At 44.9% G+C, this 12,177-nt stretch overlaps 1 protein-coding gene across 2 annotated transcripts; it reads left to right on the forward strand.

Annotated features, from left to right (window-relative positions):
* Positions 1–604: 604 nt before the first annotated feature.
* On the forward strand, positions 605–7,672 carry TUFT1 (tuftelin 1). 2 transcript variants are annotated; one of them, XR_011321893.1, is made up of 14 exons: positions 657–739; positions 1,753–1,827; positions 2,191–2,298; positions 2,829–2,915; positions 3,370–3,441; positions 3,516–3,590; positions 3,677–3,784; positions 3,866–3,994; positions 4,234–4,328; positions 4,644–4,749; positions 4,873–4,956; positions 5,048–5,115; positions 6,303–6,403; positions 6,509–7,672. XR_011321893.1 is itself a non-coding variant. In XM_069768406.1 (13 exons), exons 1-13 carry the CDS (start codon positions 671–673, stop codon positions 6,573–6,575), a joined length of 1,176 nt encoding a protein of 391 aa, XP_069624507.1. In that variant the 5' UTR covers positions 605–670; the 3' UTR covers positions 6,576–7,672. The 2 variants fall into 2 exon arrangements, 1 of the variants encoding a protein (XP_069624507.1); XM_069768406.1 differs by lacking the exon at positions 5,048–5,115 and having other exon boundaries at positions 605–739.
* Positions 7,673–12,177: the final 4,505 nt, after the last annotated feature.

The raw sequence follows: 12,177 nt of genomic DNA on the forward strand, positions 1-12,177 counted from the left end.
ACCTGAAATAACAAGCACTTTTCACCTATTGTGTCCCCCCATTTCCTTGTAGATTGTAAGCTTGCGAGCAGGGACCTCACCCCTAATGTCACTGTTTAAATTGTCTTAACTTGTACTGAATTTATTGTCTGTACATGTCCCCGCTTATTGTAAAGTGCTGCGGAATATGTTGGCGCTATATAAATAAAAATTATTATTATTTAACCCTTTCTTCAGCACTCTTTGGTGCCCACTTTGATGCCCATTTTTGTGCCAGTTTTGTTTTGGTAGCCGTTTTTAAGTGTATTCACATCAGGGCTCCTCGTTGCATTGTGTTTTATTATTGTGATGATTATTTTTTGTTGTTAAACCTATAAAAACCAGAAAAGAAAAAAATTGCCGAATAAGAAACCGACGAATAAGAAACCAACTTCAGCTCCGAATAAGAAACTGAAGGAACCAACTTCAGCCTGGTAGTAAAATCTGCCCCATGGAGGGTTCATAGTATAATCCTGTCCTATGGGGTCCTATGCCATGCTCTTCAATGCCTGCCTTGCTTTTAGTGAGATGATCTTTCAGGGATGACTCCACCCTCTTGTCCTGGGGCCAATCATCCAGGGTGCTCCCAGTGACGTCAGCAGCCTGTGAAGTACTGTGCTGTGTCCTCCCCAGATGAGGTCAGTGCTGTGCTATGTGTGAGCAGAGAGCGACCATGAGTGGCCTGTGCACCCTGCAGCAGCTCCAGCCAGAGTCCGAGCCGGTCAGTCATCATGTCTATAGATATACATGTAGATAGACGTCTAGATATACATGCCTCCCTCTCGGTAAATAGCTGGGAGCTGTATAGAGGGGATTGTTTCTATGTTCTCTGTCTTTGTATGTCATAGTGGGGGTTGTTACTTTGGATGGCTGTGTTACTCTGGGAGGCAATGTTAGGGCTCATTCACTCTTGTATTTTACAGCTTCATATAGTTTTAGTAATTTGATAAAACGTTGCCAATGATTTTCTAACATTACCATGCCATTGTTTTTCAATCCACGACATGTGATAATGGCTCCCTATGGTATTGCTTGTCACCCCCACAAAAGTCAATGACCTTGAATTTCATTATAGTGGCTATTTCCGCAATGTGCGAACAGGAAAGTAACCCTAAAAGACTAGAAGTCGAACAAATCCAACTCAGTGCGGGTGTACTTTTAATATACGTGTGAGTGAGCCCTTACACAGCATTTTGGTGGGAGTCGTTACATTGTATTGGAATGTATGGCTGTACCGATAGTCCTGGGGGAAGACCACTTAGGTGGCCTCTCAGTCCATGGACCTGCCCAGACCTCAGCCTCATATCTACCCTCAGGAATATCAGCTTTTCTGTAGGGAAAAGCAAAAGATGAACTCCTGCAGGCCTGCTCGGCTATCTGGAGTCCTGCTCTCTTACACAATGCTGCCATAAATGATTCATCAGCTTTTACAGTAGTAGAAGACTTATTGCTGATCACTCACCCTAGTCCGATTACAGGGCTACATCCACCTTCCAGTCAGTATGAGTTCAGTGTAAATTACACAGTCATTCTCCAGCTGCGAATGGTCACTGTGTGCCTCATGGATGATCACCACTGGCCACTCACCTATTAAGCTATGAGCTCACTGGGAAAGCGCTGTGGAGTCGCTGAGTAAAGGGTGTTGTTATGAGGCGGGTCACTGAATGTTCAGCAAGTGCCTGTAATTCCACTCACATAAGTGGTTGTGGTGAACGATCACTCTTTTACTCCTAGGACAGTGTAAAAACGCTGCGCTTGACCCTACGTGAGGACAAGTCTCCTGACAGGACAGACACCACTAAAGTGAAGGTGAGCCCGCGACTACAAGACCCCTTTTCCCCCCTCCTGCCGATACCATATTGCGATCTGTTGGCACTTACCAGCCAGCAAATATCACTGCACAGCTAGTTAGATCGGTACAACCCTACGGGAATAGAATGATGGCCGCTCAGGGTGGCTGTCACCTACTTTTTTCAGCCTGCCTAGATTGTCCCGCAGACATGGCGTCATTTTCTGCTGATGTTATGATGCAAATTCCTCGTATTGACATCTGACACCCTCACATATTCATCCGAAAGGAAGCAAACTGTACCCCCTGATATCAATGACATGGATCTATATTGACCCCCTTGGTGTTAACAGCTGTCACTAATTTTTCCTTGTTGTCCACAGCCAGTGGGACGTGCCTTCGCCCTCATTTCCTCCCGCCCCCTACGAGGATCCCAACCCCTCAATTCGGAACTGATAAAATCCAAAGATGGAGATGAAGAGATTATTAAAGTACGAGACTTCCCATTTAGAAGGTTTGGTTATTTCCTCCTAGTGTGTCAGCTCCAGGGAATGTACAGACAGGTGGAGGCCACTTTATGTCACTGAGGAATGTGATCTATATGGATGAAGATTACTGACTACTTATGTGATGAATGGAGTAGAAGATAATTATAGCGGCATTGATCCCACAGATATTCTACCACGCAGACATATGTCCTCTCCCTGTTATTGTGGTGGAGCTGGGGACAGAATAATTGAGGCATAGGTGTGTCCTGTAAACACATAAAGCTTGTTTGCAGTGGTATTAGTGTTTCGCCACTGCCCTCCATTTACATATCAATAGTTACAACTGCTCATACTGGGGAAGAGAGAAGAGCAGTAATGGAAAGCAAGCATATTATTGTCAGGCCAACCTTGCTCTCTTCATGGCAGAAATGAGAGTGATCCTAGCACAGAAGTATGCATGGTGTTTAGAGTAGTCTGTGTCTGTCAGCCTTCAGTAATCAGTATAGATTATAGCTGGGTGTCCTCCTCTCCAGGTATATCTCAAAGCCAAAGCGGAGAACAAGAAAAAGCATGAGTGGAACGTCAGCCAGCTAAGGAACGAGGTGCGGCAGATCCAGGAGGTGAGCAAGGAAATAATTACTGACATCCTCACTAGCAAGGCTCAAGAAAGGATTATTGATTTTGATGCCACCATAGTTTGCAAACTTAATGTATGTAGCAGTATGTTTGCTTAGTCCTTGATTGTCAGGTTTTCTGCATGTCTTACTAGGGAGCTGAAAAAGGCTGCCCACCTGCAATGTCATAGCCATAGCCGTGCATGGCTGTGTATACCCACACTAAAGTGCATAATCCTGCCATAATGACCACTTGGAGCTCCGGGTTAATTTCCGACCTCTGCTCCTGTTCTGTGCATGAACGCTCTTCTTCCTGCTTGCTCTGCTGTAATGGTATTACAAGCCATGACTTATTATTGTCAGGTGAAATTACAAAGAATGGTTTGTTGTGAGCTCAGTATGGATGGTTGGGATATTCTTCATACAAACCCTGATCATAGAGTAATGTCTTCTCCTCTAGGCTCGCACCTCCTTGACTCTTCTAAGAAAAGACCTTGATGCCTCCAAGCATGAGGTTCACCAATCCGACAAGGTAAACTCTAGATTTTCACAGGACACCCTGCAGAACATTTGGACAGTGTTCTTATGACTTGTCTTGCTGTGTAGGGTGATCTGATGGGAAGGCAGAATGGCGATGGACTTAGTAATACACTGTGGTCACACACAGCGGCTCATGAAGAGGTGAGCAGAGAAGGCTGTAGTGCCCCAATGAGCAACTTTTCCATTTTAGTTAATAATAATTAATTATTTGTATTTTGTGACTTTAGGAATTTCCACTAGATAATGGCAAGAACATGAGGGAGACGGCACAGAGGTTGTATGCCAGACTTCAGGAAACGGAGAGACGGCACCAGGCAGACCGCAAGATGTATGAGGTCAGACTTAGAATGTGTCTAGAACAAGGCTATATTATCTAAAAGAAACTTTTCAAAAATGTAGATGTTTTGAATTTTTAGGAAAAACTAACACAATGGCAACAGGAGGCTGAGCAGAGCCAGCGAGCACGTATAGAGGCGCAGGGAGTAGCTGCTGGGCGGCAGAAAGAGGTAGATGAGCTGAAGAGGCTGATGTCCAACATGGAGAAGGTAACAGCTGTTAACTAAATTCCACTTTATTTATTGACCTATTTTTGAAAGATATGTGGTGGTGGATTTGTATGATCTGGACCCCCCCAATTCTCAGGATAACATGGCCACAGTTGTCAGTAAAGCTCATAAAACATTTATATTCCATAAACATGTGGTTGTAAGGATCCTGGAGTAATGTGCACTGTCTCGGAAAGACCAGATTCATCAATGTTTCAGGGTTTTTTTTCCACTTACAGGAACACCAGCAGCTGCTTCAGACAGTAAAACATAATGAGCAGGAGTTGGATAAAATGAGAGAACAGAATCAGCAAGAGGGACCCATGCAGGAGAGGTGAGAGGAGGCCTGTGAATGGGGTGTACTGATCTCTCAACAGCTGTGCCATGCATACAACAGAGATCCTATAGCTAATTCAAGAATCCCCACATCGTTTATATATCAGCATGCTTTGGCGCTTCAAGCCCTCTTCCCATATCCATTTTCAGAGTGGGAAAGAAGTGAAGGCTGCCCGTACCCTTAAAGAGCCCAAATGACTACCCCCTTCTATTGGGTCCCCAGAGCTGTCCATGAACTCCCTCTACAGTCCAGTCGGCACTGGACAGCACCCTATGGTGCCGACTTTAGTGATCTTTCTTTGTTGTCTTCTAGATGTCAAGAACTGGAGAAGACGGTGTCTACTCTGAAAGAGAAAATTCATCACCTCAATGACATGCTAAAAAGCCAACAGCGTAAAGTGCGTCAGATGATTGAGCAGGTAACTGCAGAGGATTCTGGGATGGTTTCATTTCAGAAAGGAGATGACCAAGTCAGACATCTTCTACATATTTCACACTGTGGCCAGAGAATTTCATCTCCTTGTGATATTTTATATCTTCAGCTCCAGAATTCCAGGACAGCCACACAAGAAAAAGACTTGCTGATTCAAGAACTGCAGGAGAAAGTGTCATGGCTGCAGGCAGAGGTGAGACTGGAGTGTGTGATATACACATTTAGTTCTGAAGCTTTTACACCAGCCTAATATCACGTTCTCAATCATTATGTGACTGCACAAGTCGTGAGAATTTGGGCATCATTGAATGAATGTTGGAGTTAACCCCTCGTGGAAATCTGTCGTAACCAGGTGAGATAGCAGAAAGAGGTGTGATCTGAACAGCCGTGTAAATTACAGCATCAATATTCTAAATGTATTTTCACATGTGAAGAAGCCCTTGATCTGTCTTGTTTGCCCCGCAGCCACTAGTTCTTTTCTCCCACCCTGGCAGCCATGTGGCCAGTGATTCTCTTGAATGTCCAGGCTATGTGCACACGCTGCAGATCGGCAGCGGATTTGACGCAACAATTTTCCATGAGTTTACAGTACCATGTAAACCTATAGAAAACAAAATCGGTTTACATTCCGCAGCATGTCAATTCTTTGTGCAGATTCTGCAGCGGTTTACACTTGCTCCATAATAGGAATCCGCAGGTGTAAAAATGCAGGCGAAATCCGCACAAAAACTGCTGTAATTCTGCGGTAAATCCGCAGTGCGGTTTACGTGTGGGTTTACCAAAATCAGTGAGGAAAAATCCGTACACCTTTCCGCAGCATGTGCACATAGCCTCAAGTTCATGATCTTTTACTGTATCCAACTTGGAGCTGGTCATCTTTTGTTATTGACTTGTCTTTATTTTGTTAGTTTTTAATGTCTCAATGTCACATTTCTGTAATTTTACAACTCAAGGAATCAATACCTTTTTGGTCTAGCTTTCACATTAATCAAAAATAACCTCTAATCTGAGAGGGACCAGGTCTAACGTACCGGTTTGCCCCGCCAGGTGTTGTCGGAGGAGAAAAGGTTAGGACATGCTGAAGTTCACCACTCAATACACTTATTCCACATGAAAAATAGGCCAAAGCCATAAGCATTCACTAGTAAGAACGCATATTGTACATTACATTACTGAGTATGCATGTGTGAGGACCATTCTGGAGAGAACTGCGGGACAAAATAACCTGGGCCTGGAAGCCATCTGTACATTATGTCAGTCTCTTCTCTGATAATACTAGTACTGATATCAGTCACATATCTTCAGTGATAACCTTCTATATATGTAACAAATCAAATTTCAAGGGGCTCGGAGGTTTCTGTAGTTCCTATCAATCAATCAATCAATCAATGCAATGAATCCCTGAAATGGGTAATAGAAGAGAACATTAGATTGTCTTCTCTACTCTGGAGTCTTTGTACTGTCGTCAAACTTTCTTCCTACTTGTATTACTCATAGTCTCAAGGTGACCTCATTTCATTATTTGTTTTTGTTTTCCAGAACCTTGAACTACAGGATAAACTGGAACACTTTCTATCCTCTCAACCAGGACACACGTCTTATCTGCCAAAGAATTACTCCAGACCCAACCTCCAGAATGTGTAGGTTCCTACTGCTGATTCCAGTAGCAGTACAGACCAGCTGTACTATGACTCAGATGGTCTGCTTGCTTTATGTCCATTAATATGAGCTCTTTTTTTCTGCAGCAAACGAGGGTACATCCCTGCTGGCTCTGGAAGGCCATTACCTCTGATCAAGCTGGTAGAGACCTGAAATGTGGTATTAAGCTAGCACCAGCCCAATATCTTCCAGTCGACACCTAGACGAGTACAGGTGGAAGTCCAGTTTTCCAGTTGCTTTTTCTTATGCTTCTGCAGTAGACCATCCATCTTCCAGTGCATCCTTGTATAAGAAATTAATACCACCTACATTTAACCTGGATAGAGAGGGATGGCAGGAAAGGGGGGAGGTGGGGGGGCTTTAATACACTCATGGATGCTATAAAACAACCTATGCATAACCTCTATCAATTGAAATGGAAAATAGACAGAATTAATTTTAACAGAGAACTGTGTGGGCCATCATGCAGTAAGACACGACTAAACTATGCAGCGCTGAGAAGATTGTGCCTTTTACTTGTCACCTGAACCAAAGTTGGAGCACCAAGCTGCTGTTACCCAACATGACTTCCCCGACACACCACCTGCTAATATTAGGGCACCGACATCCCTGCTGGCAGGACACACATTAACTACTTCTATCCAGGGTGGATCAGAATGGACTAATAAGCCCCAGGGAATTTGCTTTCTGCCAAGTGTCTCATGTAGGTGCTATATAACCCTACACAGCTTGTGTGTGACCAGTAGTGTATATTACACTCAGGATCTTGGCACCGCCTTGGGGTACAAATCAGCATCCACACAGAACGGACATGAATGTCGTATACATGAAGAAACTGCAAAGAACGCTGATCCAGGAAGCCTTCAAATCTTACACAAGCTCCTTCAATTGGCCTGGGTGGGAATCCAGTAGTGGACCCCTTGTCCATAGGATATGCTAAGATCATAAAAACACTGATGTGGTCAAAGCAATATACAGTCTGTTCAGGCTGCAGCTACGGATGTGCAGAGCTGTGTAGTGACAGGTACGTGTATCACACAAGTGACCTCCAAAGCCCTACAAACCTGTAATCCACACACTAAGGGCTAGAGGCTGAGCCTTGTGTGTACTATTGTTGAGCATTGATGGTAGGGGTTGAACTCCTGTGTAGGGTGTCTTCCTTGCCTGTATTTATGTCTGTGTGCTGTATTAGAACTGAAGGTGTAGATACATAAGTGACATGTTGAATAAATTATGTTATTTAAGGCTTATGGAGTCTCCTGTCTGCACAGATGACATGTACTTACAAGATGGAATGACGGAAGGCCATGTTCCCCCAAGTTTCGTCTGCATTACACACCCTGTGTAATTGTAGTCACACACCCACACACGCTCCTTTCCAAACCTCAACTTGGGTTTTGAGGACACAGCCAGACTGTGAAAATAATGTCTGTGTGACAAATACCTGGCTGGGAAGATTTGGGTCACAATGTAATCTAGCAGAGGATTTATTATAGGACACTCCCTTTTACTCAGCATTATTGGGGGCACTAGGAAAATGTGTAGTGTGATGGTTAGCTAAGAATGTGAATGTGGTCTGCTGACAGCTGTGACAGGGAATGAGAACAGCTTCATTTGGGTCAGACCTGGAGTTTACAAATTCTTGTTTCAGCAATTCTCTAAACATTTCAGCAGTCTCTATGGAAATGGAGCTGCGTGTTTTTATTTTTCAGGGCAGTGTTGGGAACTAAACGTTTAGAGGTGCTGTAAATCCCTCTGGGCAAGGCGTGGGATCATGAATAGCTGGGCAGGGTGCTGCTGATGACTGCTTATGTGTCTAACTTTTATGAGCTTATGCCTCCATCAGCTGGTCATCAGAGGCATAACACCACACAAAAGAAAGTGTCCAATAGATCCTTCCAGAACCAGTAACAAAAAGGTTTATACTAAACATTGCCAGAAAACCAAGGGTGTACCTTATTCTCATTCTTCATCAGCAGGGCTAATGCCTAACATTGATTATATATAAAAAGTGAAGAGCCACATTTCTTCCACCAAAGAAACGGAAATTTTAAGTTGTGGGCTGTCCAATCACATGAATGGGGTGCACACAGACACAAAAAGCTATATGTAAAGCGCTGTGGAATATGTTAGCGCTATATAAAAATAAAGATTATTATTATATGATATCCAACACTTGTAAACAGTATAACTGAGCGCATGTCGGAAAACGTTCTTCCAAAGTCCCTGAATTAGTAAATCTTGCTCGGGCATTGTTGCGCCTCCCTTTTAAGGGAACCTGTCACCCGTTTTGGCCAATATAAGTTACGACCATCACCTCTCAGGGCTTATATCCAGCATTCTATAATGCTGTATATCTGCCCCTAGCCCGACCTGTAAGACAAGAAAAATAACTTACCTTTGTGTGGAGGACACGTCCCTGTGCAGGTGTACTTCTCTGCCCTGTTGAGGGCAGAGCAAAGTACTGCAGTGCACAGGTGACGAGGCTCTTTGACCTTCCTCGGCACCTGCGCAATGTGGTACTTTTTTTTTTTTTATTTAATAGGTTTTTATTAAAGTCGAATATGAACAATACAATTTATGCATTTTTCCATTATTTTACAAAATTTTTATATTTTCCAAATCCCCAACAATCCCGACAAAACCCGAACCTCCCTCTCCCCTGACAGCTCATACCCATTTATACTTTTGTTACCAGTATTGATGGTTCTTTGAGCCATTTGACTCACTTATGTCCGCTTGTTCCTTTAGCACTCTCTTCCTTTCAGAGGCCCTCATCCTCCCATTTCCCATAACTACTCATCCTAGCTCGAGCCACGGAGACCACATTTTGTCAAACGTTTCTATTTTCCCACGTCTTTTGTAGACCCCCTTTTCCAAATTAAGACCATGTTTAACATATTTCAGAAATTCACCCCTTGTAGGCGGTTCCTCCTTGATCCAGTTCCTTGCTATTATCTTCCTTGCCATATATAATAGCCTAGCTATTGCTATCTTCCAGGTGTTGTCCACTCTAATTTCCTCTACATGTCCCAGTATACACACTATCGGATCTCTCGGCACTCTGCATTTATACGCCCCTTCCACACGGCTCATTACCACCAACCAGAAAGCAACCAGTCTTGGACATGTCCACATCATGTGGTATATTCCTGCATTCTCAGTCTTACATCTCGGGCATTCAGAGTCAGCACGCAACCCCGCTCTGCACAACACTTCCGGTGATTTATAGACTCTGTGCAAGATGTACAGCTGCGATAGTCTATACGGCTCGCTCAGTGACACTCGTGGAACCCACTCCAACACCGACTCCTAGGTTTCATCCTCCATTGGGCCTAAATCTCTTTCCCATTTCGCTCTCGCTTTTAGGGGGAAGTCTAGCAAATATGCATGTAGAAGGTCCTTATAAAGGGTGGTAATAACTCCCCTTGTGGATCCTTCCCCACACACGTATTCCAGAACTATGTCCTCCTGGATCTCAATACCACCGCCCTTGTTTTGAGCTTTAAAAGCATGTTTCATCTGAGCATATTGATACTCCCCAGTCGGTCTCAATCCAAACTCCCCTTGCAGCTGCAAAAAGGACTTTAATCCTCGTTGTTGAACTATCTGAGCCACCAAGTGGATTCCTTTGGCCTGCCACTCCGCCAGCACTCCAAGGGCCGCAAACTCAACCAAATTATTATTAAGCCATATCGGTGTAAATTTAGTCAGCCCCGTAACCCCCCGAATCTGTCGCAGTCTGGTCCATAATTTATGTATCAAAAACATAGTTGGGTATAATTTCCCCAATACTTTCAAGGTGCCATCCTCCAGACACTGCGCCACCGGTCGTCGGTCCGTCACCCTCTCCATCAAGTGCTGTACCGCACTGGCAGACGCCTCCCGCGCCCAGCCCTTCAAATGCTGGCTCTGGGCTGCAAGAAAATATAACTCAGGATTGGGTAAAGCCAATCCTCCATCTTCCTTGGGTCGCTGAAGCGTCTCCAGGCGAATACGTGGGTACCGCCTCCCCCATATCAGACTTCTAAAAAGAGCACTAATCTGCCGGAATTTCCCACGTGGAATCCAAACTGGCGCATTATGTAGGACGTAAAGTAATTTGGGCATCAGAACCATTTTAATGAGATTAACCCTACCCACCACCGATAGGTGCAATTTATTCCACGCATCCACTTTTGTTTAAGGGCGCCCATGAGAGGTGTCAAATTCCTATACAAAAACTCTGTAACTGGCATCGAGATCCATATTCCCAGGTATTTGAAAAGGGATGCCACCTTAAGCCGCCCCTCTCCCAATGGCTCACTTCTGCTCTCCTCCACCCCATCCACCTCAAAGAGGACCGATTTATCCCAATTTATCCTCAATCCCGACAAATCTCCAAATTTCCCAATGATCTCGATAGCCCCATTCAAGGCTTCATCCGGGTCCGCCAGGAACAGTAAGATGTCATCTGCATATAACGCGATCTTCTCAACACTCCCATATCTGAACCCAGGGACCTCATCCGATTGTCGTATCTTGGCGGCCAGTGGCTCCACAGCTAAGGCAAACAGAAGGGGCGACAGTGGGCAACCCTGCCTCGTACCTCTGGCCAACTTTATAGGCTGAGAGAGTTCCCCATTCACTCTAATTCTAGCTGTTGGTAGTGAATATAACAGTTGAGTCCACGCCACAAATTGCGGACCAATACCCATACACTTCAACACCCGCCAGAGATATCCCCACTCCACACTGTCAAACGCCTTATGGGCATCCAAGGACGCAATAACCCTTCGGCCACAGTTGTCAGACTTCAGCTGCAGGTTCATATGCAGCCTCCGCAGATTAACCGCTGTAGACCTGTCAGGCATAAAACCAGACTGATCCGGATGTACAAGGTTAGCAATGACGCTGGACAAACGGGTAGCTAACACCTTGGCCAAGAGCTTGACATCGATGGTTAACAGAGAGATTGGTCGATATGACTCAGGCTTCCCCAGATCCTTATCCTCCTTCGGAATAACCACTATAGTGGCCTCCCTCATAGATGCTGGGAGATACCCTTGGCGTCCAGCCTCCTCCAGTACCAACTTTAATCTAGGAATCAGCACTTCCTCCAAACTTTTATAGATTTCAGCTGGTAACCCATCGACCCCAGGTGCCTTCCCATTGGCCATAGACTTCAGCGCCCGACTCAGTTCCTCCTCGGTGATAGGGGCATCTAGGCTCACCCTATCCTCCTTACTCCATTTCGGAAGACCCAGACTCTCAAGGAAAGTCTCCGTATCTCCGGCTGACTCATTGACCCTGGAGGAATATAAGTCCGCGTAGAAGTCCGCAAAGACCTTTATAATTTCAGGTGTTTCAAATACCCTGCTCCCCCCATCCGAAACCAACGAGTGCACATACGAGGTACTACGCTGAGCCGCGACTACCACCGATAGCATGTGACCCACTGTTTCTCCCTCCTGAAAATAAGCCACCCTCTGAAACTCCCGCTACCTTTCAGCTTTTCCCAGCAGAATCTTTTCCATACAATTTTGCGCTATTCTCAGCCTTTTCTCTGCTTCGGAAGTCCCCAGCACTACCATCTCGTCCTCTGCGGCTTTCAGCTCCTCCATCGCCACCCTCTCCGCCTCCCTTGTCCTCCTCTTACACCTACTAATGTCTCTAAATAGTAACCCTCTCAGGAACGCTTTCATTGCATCCCAAACAGTTAGAGCATGTGCACTCCCATCATTTAAAGCAAAGAATTCCATCACCTCCTTCCCTA

Source organism: Ranitomeya imitator, chromosome 1, assembly GCF_032444005.1.
Source record: "Ranitomeya imitator isolate aRanImi1 chromosome 1, aRanImi1.pri, whole genome shotgun sequence".
Taxonomy (NCBI): domain Eukaryota; kingdom Metazoa; phylum Chordata; class Amphibia; order Anura; family Dendrobatidae; genus Ranitomeya; species Ranitomeya imitator.